This window comes from Amphiura filiformis, chromosome 1 (assembly GCF_039555335.1).
Source record: "Amphiura filiformis chromosome 1, Afil_fr2py, whole genome shotgun sequence".
In the NCBI taxonomy this organism is placed as follows: Eukaryota; Metazoa; Echinodermata; class Ophiuroidea; order Amphilepidida; family Amphiuridae; genus Amphiura; species Amphiura filiformis.
In genome coordinates, this window is record NC_092628.1 from 90,239,519 (window position 1) to 90,248,346 (window position 8,828).

At 37.6% G+C, this 8,828-nt stretch overlaps 1 protein-coding gene across 1 annotated transcript; it reads right to left on the minus strand.

Moving 5' to 3' along the window:
- Positions 1-1,430: 1,430 nt before the first annotated feature.
- LOC140157059 (transcription factor Sox-8-like) lies at positions 1,431-5,419 on the minus strand. Its single transcript, XM_072180128.1, has 2 exons — positions 4,855-5,419; positions 1,431-3,166 (listed from the first exon to the last, which is right to left on the minus strand). Exons 1-2 carry the CDS (start codon positions 5,211-5,213, stop codon positions 2,218-2,220), a joined length of 1,308 nt encoding a protein of 435 aa, XP_072036229.1. The 5' UTR covers positions 5,214-5,419; the 3' UTR covers positions 1,431-2,217.
- Positions 5,420-8,828: the final 3,409 nt, after the last annotated feature.

Consider the following 8,828-nt stretch of genomic DNA (forward strand, 5'->3'; position numbering starts at 1 on the left):
TCTACACAAAAAGTACCCCGGGATACATAATTTTAAAAGTTGTAGGGGGTTCCCTTTATACATTTGTGGACCTCCAAACATCGTCTTTCGTGTTGCGACACATTTTTTACGCTGACCCCCCTAAATTTCAAATTGATGCCACTGGAAAACAAAACGAAGTATGAAGCTCAAATTTTCAGGATTGTACTTTCTCATCAATATCTACCACCACACAGAAAAAGAAAGAAATTGAAGAGGTGCACATCCCTGGAGTTGACATGGAATGGCTCTAGTACTAGTAGTCAATCCTTTTCTGCATACATAAGACAGCATACCAGCACTATACTGCATCAAGTGAAAAACTGGAACCCAGGAGCAATTTGTTTTAGAAAATTGCTCCTGGTGTATGTGGATTTTACAAATACCAGGAACAATTGGTGGCTTTACAAGGACAAATTTGCTCCCAGCATCTGCTTATTTGAAGGCTTGCTACTTTGTTCAACTTCTTTCCTTTTTTGTTTGTTCTTTCCCTTCTGGTAGCAAAAAAGGTTCGGTTAGGGTTAAGGTACAGCATTGAACTGCTTGAAGTGCTACTAATATGTTATGTAAAAGTGAAAACTGAGGGCTCAGTGAAACTAAAAAGTGCCTATTATCATAGATTCTATGCTATTATCTAGCCGCAATCTGTGGCCCTCATAGACGAGATTGTGTCAGCCTCGGCTTCTCGCACTCGCTAAGTCACTTAGCAAGCGTAAGCAGTCGAGGCTGGTGTAATCTCCCTGGATAGTAAAGCATCAGAGTCTGAAAGTAGCAATACCTATTATCTTGACCCTGTAGTACAACAGAAAAAAATCACATTACAAACTTTATTTCCATTTTCATAATTATTTTAATAATTACACTTCTCATTTCAGAAATACAAAATAAGCTCTGATCAACAATCTTTTATAAATAAACATAATTATGTTCAAACAATAGTGTGGCAATTCCACAACAATAACAACATGTATTTATTTTACAAAACAACCATTGGAATTTGACTATCTTATGTATGAAGTTTACAAAACACGACTATAGAGCATTTAATCAAAATCGTCTTTCAACAATATTTTAAAATGACATCTTCATTTTGTTTCATGGAAAGGTAGTTTTTATTAAAACATGAGTGACACACAATTTGAATGTCAAAAAATGCAATACACATTGGGGTGAATGAGTTTGGGTACACAAATACAAAACTATGAATCTGAGTATAAAATTTTATAAAAATGAACATTTCTGTTAAAGGCGGTTTGTATGCATAGATTTTAAAAAGTGATTTTAGGGTTTTAACCCCAAATTGGTTGTGAAATTTGACCATGACAAACTAGTAACTTAACGAAAAATATACTTTTCACATAATTTTATTTACACTTCAGCTAAAAATTATAATACACTGAGTTGGTGGCAAAATGTTTTTCTTCCTTTTTCATCTGCAAAATATATAGATTTTTGGTGAGGCCTGAAATAAGGTAGGCTTTTGCACCATTATGCCCTTAAATAAAATATGCAATGGGCCCTGATATCTTAAAGGGAGTAAAGGACCCACTCTTTGTACACAACATGCCCATACATTTACTTCATAACAAAAGGACCTGGATGGGTTTATTTCTTGGGGTGAATTTCACTATAAATAAGGCTGCATAAAATGAATTTTTTCATTCTTGGAAGATTTTCAAGAATCAACAAGGGCACTTTAATAATCAAGCTGTGAATAGCTGAACTCCGGCATCCATGGATATCTTTTCAATGCACGGGCATGAGGTTTTCTGTTTTTCACTGTAAATGCAAAGTAAAATGGGCATTGCTTGCTTAGTTGTAAATCCTTTGTCAAGACGTTCTTGTACCTTGAAAATGGTCCAACAACAGAAAATCATGCAGGTGGGGAAGATAACCAAAAAATTATTTATACAGCCCGATTTTATTTTGGGAAGAAACTTTGAGGTATGGTACTTTTAAACTTCATGGGAAAACAACATAATTATGTACATTTATGATTTTTGCATAGAACAATAATACAAAGTAAGCTTATTATTTACAGGATTACACGCACTGCATGTCATCCGAGGAGGTACAAAAATGTGGCATCAATTTGTGACAGTATAGCTTATAATACATGCACATTTAATAAAGGCTTTCAATATATACACATCTGTGCTAAGTGTCTTTGCAAAGTTTGTTTTTCCATCAAAAAGTTTTTTAAGATCTGACAGAACTGGCATACGAGTCCCACGGTCTTGCTTCAGGTATAACCGACTGTGGTTGCTGGACTGAATCTGCAACGTCCATGTACAATGGTGATCTTTGCGGTGATGTTCTGCTGCTGTAGTAAGCATTATTGGATTGGATGTTAGCGTTTGCTGTTGGGGGTGATGATGGGTTAGCATTGTAGTAAGCCAACTGATGTGATGGTGATGTTTGCTGGTTGTAATTGTAGCCTGTGTATTGTTGCTGTATGCTGAAATCAAAAGGTTGTATCTGCGGAGTGGAATCATATGGAATGGTGTGATCAACTGATTTTGACAAGTTCACAGCATGATCAACGGCAGTGGAGTTGGTGTTTGCATTCGCTGCTGCTACGCGATTCAACCACTGACTCGCTCTGTTTTGGGAATTTGACAGAAGAGTGTAGTTACTTGTTGTTGAATAGCTTGGTCTTGTTTGGCCCGATGCGGCAGAAGATGCTGAGCTTTGAGCTAGATATTGATCAAGTTCATCCGTCGAGAAACCTTCCATACCTGCCATGACTTCACTGCTTATTTCACGAATGTCTACACCAGCAAAATCAAGTCCTTGCACATTCTGCCCTTCAGATTTCAACTGCAAATACTTGAGTCTTTTCTGTGGTGGGCCATTGCATTCGGCATCATTCTTAGGTGTTGTTGGCGGTGTAGGTGGACTCAGGCTTCCGGAATGTCCATTGATTGGGATCTTATCCCCGACACTCTCACTACCAGGTGAGTTTTGACTGCTGAAGACAATGGCATTCATTTCATTGGCTGCTTGGTTCGCTTTGGTGCTCACTGTCTTGCCATTCTTGTTTTTCCTGCGAGGTTGGTACTTGTACTCGGGATGGTCTTTCTTGTGTTGGAGACGTAAGCGCTCAGCTTCATCAATGAAGGGTTGCTTCTCTTTGTCTGAGAGTAACCTGCAGAAAGATAAAAAGATGTGAAAAATATTAAGTGATTGAACTTTCATTTTAATTGTGTCATAACAAATTAATGTACAATGTACAATTTTTTAGGCACATGAATTTGGATTATATTTTAAAAATATAATTGTGTTTGTTGATCAAGAGAGCAATTTTGACATGAAGTCAAATTCCCCATAGAACTCCATGTTAATGGCCAAAATTGCCAAGAATTAATGAAAACAAAAATGGACAGAAATCTTGATGTATGGATAAAATATACTATTCTTCACTCTATGTGCTAACACAGACCCTAGAAAAAGATCTGTTTTCTAGGATCTGTGGTGCTAACTACGACTAGACAAGTCCACATAAGCAACATGCTAAAAAATTATGTGTTACTCGGATTCACAAAATGTATCATTATTTTCATGGTTGCAGAAAGTCATTTACATCAAGTAACAAAAAGTGCTGAAAATGTATCCCATAGATGCAGGCAGGTACTAGAACGCCATGCAGGAAATAGGTACAGCATAAAGCATCTCAAAAGATGATGAAGTTTTGAGGGGAAATGCCAAAATATATTCCTGTTACATGCAAATGGGTGAACAGTCTAAACAGGGGTCAAAATTCTCAAACAATCTTGTCGGCTTCTCTTGTGTGTAAATGATAAGGAAAGAAAACACAAAATTCACAGATAAAACATGCATTGACTAAATTGTCGTATTGCTTGTCCACACAAGTCATGTCACGTACAATTTTGAATACGATTAAGCCACAGGGCATAGAAAATATTTCCTCAAATGATGCATACTTGTGGAAACTTTTTGAATACCTCAATCAAAAGAGCTCAGAAACTTTCTAAACTTATTTTGACAAAAAATAATAAAGCTACCTTGATTGAATGTGCTGATAAATAAGTTATGGTAGATTATAGATTGGAATAAAGAATGACAAATGTGATTTTTTTTTTTTTTGCATTTGGAAAGTAAATATTACATTGGGGTTTCGGATTACGGTCTACCGTGTCTACCATACATCATGCATAGCGGCTGACGACGACGGCGGCGGCGGTACCGATTAGACTTTTGACCATTTTTTTTGGCACGAATCCAAACCTACTAGCAATGACTCATCGTGCAATTTAATAGTACTCCCCTGGGTAACTCAAGTCCAAATGAACTACAAATTGCTAGCTTTGGATGCCGACTTGATTTTCGAGTAGAAAAATTGGTTTCATTTGATTTTGATTTAAAATTATGTTTTCATACAATTTCTGTATTATACGAGCTTTTCGTCGAATTGCGAGCCACCATATTAAAAACAATTAGAGAAGATGAATCAACAAATCACAAAGTTTTGTTTATTTATTTCCAATGCATGTAGATTAGTTTGTCATTAAATTAATAAGAAATAATTAGAAAACGTCTTGCTCTCGAAAAATTCTGAAACATAGAGAGGAAAACAAAGTGTAATTCGCCGTCAATTTGAGGCTCAAAACAGTAAAGAATTTAACTTTTAGGCCCTAACTATTGTCATGGCGGAGATACAACTTTGCCTAACTTTACGACACATCGATGCATTGCATGATCGGTGCCTAGTTTCTCAAATTTTCAGCAGGCCTGCTATTTTGTAATGCCATGGAACATTTTTAACAAGTTTTAATAATTTACACATAGCATAGGTTTGAAAGAAACATGGCTTACCTCCACAATTTTCCCAATGTTTTGCTCAGCTCTGCATTGTGTAGATGGGGATACTGATCGGCAAGTTTCTTCCTTGCAGCTTGTGCCCAGACCATAAATGCATTCATTGGACGTTTGATGTGTGGTTTAGGTTTATTAGCTCCACTCAATTTAGATGGCATAGGTATTAATGTCCAGTCATAACCCTTGAGGACTCTGCTTACAGCATCTCGTATGGTTGGTGGAAATCGTGGATCAAGGGGGTTTGGTGGAATTGTTATTGTATCATCGCTGCATTCAGAATCTGAAGCTGAACCTAGAGATTCACTACCAACACTTCCCCGTGAGACTGGTCTTTCCATGTCGTCGTGATGACTCATTTTACTAGTTAATAATGATGATAAAATATCACACAAGGTTTGAAAGTTTGCTGCGATGAAATAATATGAAGTCAGTAACTGAGAAGAAGTTATATTCCAAAGTGTAGTGTTTACCTTACAAAGGTGGTAGCACGAATGATGCAGAATAGAGTGACGTTGTTGAATTTATACAGCGCGCCGCTATCGATGGGCCAACGGCAGTCCAGTGAACCACAAGTCACCGTTTACTCGCTCAGCTGGTGACCCTGAGCCGCTAAAAAGTCGACAAATCACACGTTTTGCTGGATCTACAACTCCCTGTCAAGCAGGTCTATTGACATAATTACAAAAACAAGAGGAGAAGCATCTCGAATCGCCACGATCACAGTAAAGCCCGCCGCCACTCAGAATCATCATCACTCAACAGTGCTCCGCCCATTGGCTACCGTAAGGCGATGATGTCATATGTGGGCGTGGTGAAAAGTTTTTATGGTATTTGATTGGTTAAAAATTACTCACTGAGTTAATCGTCCAGGGATCAGTCATTTGCACCTGTTACTATTGATAAAAGTTGAACTTGAAATAATTATTAATACTACAATTTCAATTTGTCAATTGTCAGCCGATTCGAATCGTAATTCAGAGATTGCGTTTATTTGTTCACGATTTCTTTATCATGTTTACTAAGAAAATTAAAATTTAGAAGACAAAATAAATATGCCTGATGATCATTTCATGTGTATTTCATGCAATTGATAATATTTCTAAACTAAAATCTTGATGATATTCGCCTACAACAAACAGGGAAAAAAATCAACTTGTTTCTGCAGATTGATCCGAGATATGATTATTTTGATTATTTTTAGTCGTATACCTTGTTGTAGGCCTACAACTACACATATGTACATCAGTGTTGTAGTAAGAGCAAGGTATAAAAGGCATTTTTGAATTACCGTTCATACATGTATACGTATGCCTGAAACATTGTGGAGGCAATAATATAAGCCTATAGGTTTATATTGGCAGCCTTCATGCATGAATCTTTTCTTCGTGACGTGGATCAATGATGATATTCACCTTGTATCAATTTCGGGAATAGCTAGGCCTATCACTAACAGCTAACAACATTAGCATGATGTAGGGTTTTATTTTCTGGTTGACTTCTTTTCAAGTAAATTCAAGAAGTCGGATGATCATGATCATGTTTAAATCCGAAGTTCAAACCCCACGCTTTACACCATGTGGCGCATCAACATATAGGCGCAATAATCCTGAGGCTGATGGTCTGTCCAAGGCGTCAATAAGTACATGCAAATGTTTACTCACAAAATTAGCGGTTTATTCATGCTCCCTCCGTTATCTAAATAAATTAATCACATTTTCAACACGTTCAATTGTATAAGGCCAAGTAAAAAATAAAACATGTTTCACGTCCGGGTTTTTGAAAAAAAGGAGGAGGAGGGGGCTTTTTATTTTTTATTTTTTATCGCAAAATTGGTGTGAATACCCATACTTAGAGCTGTCTTAGCGTATACAATAATGCCTGGAAAAAGGAGGAGGCCCTTTTTTATTTTGTTGTTCTGAGAGTTACACCCCCTCCAATGATCACAAAACCTTCCTAAAATGTTTCTTGTATCTTAACAAGGCTATAGAAAGCATTCCAACTTCCTAGACATATTTTTTGAAAAGTTATAACTGAATTTCAAAAAATAAAAATATATTTGAGGAAACCTCAAATAAGGAAGGGAGGGGACGTGAAACATGTTTATTTTTTTATTTTGCCTAACGGGTTACCAAATGGTTACCGAAAGTTGGTTTTAACATATACAAATTACAATTGAAGGTACACGTACCATAGTTTTAAAGTAAATGCATGATGATATACAGTGGCGTACCGTGGCCGCTCTACCCCGGGGGCTAAAGAAAATTCAATTTTGCCGCCCCTTCCTCAACAGCCCGAAAAGGTTGAGGATTATATACAGTGCCATTTTTTCACAGTGTTTTATACTTATTCAAATTTTTTCCGCCCTTTTTTTTACTAGGGCCTAATTCTTTTTGCCGCCCCCTTCTTTTTGTCGCCCCTTCTTCTTCCGCAGCCCCTTCGTTTTGGCCGTCCCCTGCTTTTACCCCGGGGGGCTCGCGCCCCCAAATACGCGCATGATATATGAACCAGTAACTGCACTCCTTTATAGCCGCTTTCAGACCGTTCGTTCGTGACGTGTATTGTCTGGCAGTGGCAAAGCCAACCTAGTGTGAGGGGGCAAAGATGAATTTGTATTGGCTTGTTTTATGCCCATGTAGTGGCGTGCACTATAAAAGGTCAGTCTCTCCTTGTGGAACATCGAACATCGATCTGGACGCCCTGATATTTTATATATTTAGGCTGTTTTGATCATTTTCGTCAAATGCCGCCTCCCCCAGTCACCTTAACCCCCCCCCTCAATAATCCTGGCTACATATATCATGCCACTGCATGTAGTCATTTTATATAAAACCCCTTTAAATATGTAGGCCCTACAGTCTCTCTAAAACTAGAGCGGTTACCGCACCATAGCTGAACCATGGGTCGTTGGCAGTATATTGTGACATACCAATGTCACCTGGGGTCATATCTTCTTGGGATTTCGAATCAAGTTTCGAGATATAGACCCAAAATAGGAAAATCTACCAGAGTCTTATGAGGAGTGTCACCCCCGGTGGGGAAATTATTTGCATTATATTCTTCACTTTTTTTCTCTTTCATTTGAGACCACTCAGGGGGTCATACCTTCTTCTTCTTGGGTTTACAAGATATGAAAAGGTCCCACAGTATGAATATTGACCCAGGTCTTATGAGGAGTGTCACCCCCGGTGGGGAAATTATTTTATTACATTCTTTACTTTTTTCTCTTTCATTTTACATCACTCAAGGGTCATACCTTCTTGGTAATTAGAGATATAAAATGGACCCATATGAATATTGACCCGGGTCTTATGATGAATGGCACCCCCGGTGGAGAAATATTTTCATTATATCCTTTACTTTTTCTGTTTCATTACACCACTCGGGGGATCATACATTCGTGGCGTTTCGAGATATGTCCATTCAGATCAAAAGGCGAAGTTAGTAACATAATAGGCTGATACCATTTCATGGTTCAGCAAAAATGGTATAGGCCTAGGCCTACATGGCCTATGTATTCGCTGTCGTAGTGCACGTTACACACCGACATCGCCTGGTTAATACTTGTACAGCAGAGACACTAAAATGAATACACGGGATCGATACACGTGAATGTGCTATGCACGATTTGATATTCAGGCGATAAATCTTTTGGATACCGGGGTAGAAAATGATAAATATCTCCCGTAATTTTTTTGTTCTAAAGGAGCCATATTTATTTCCTTGCACTTGAACATATGTGTTGAAAAGATATGATAGTCGTTAGCTTGCGTATTGAGAAAGAAGCGTGCGTCTTGAGCTCAAATGGGGACATATCTGACATTAAAAGCTAACATTTTATGGAAAATAAATACTAATCTATTTTTACAGAAATGTTATAAAATGGCTTTAATATCGTCAGCCTGCTACGCTTTTCGCCTAAGTCATTTTTTGTAATTTTGAGAACAAAGTACAAAATATGGATCAAGCATACA

Excerpts from the sequence above, each read along its gene's own strand:
- LOC140157059 (XM_072180128.1), bottom strand. The coding sequence starts at position 5,213 with ATGAGTCATCACGACGACATGGAAAGACCAGTCTCACGGGGAAGTGTT. Across the intron at positions 3,167-4,854 it reads ACATTGGGAAAATTGTGGAG|GTTACTCTCAGACAAAGAGA; the intron begins GTAAGCCATGTT and ends ATCTTTCTGCAG.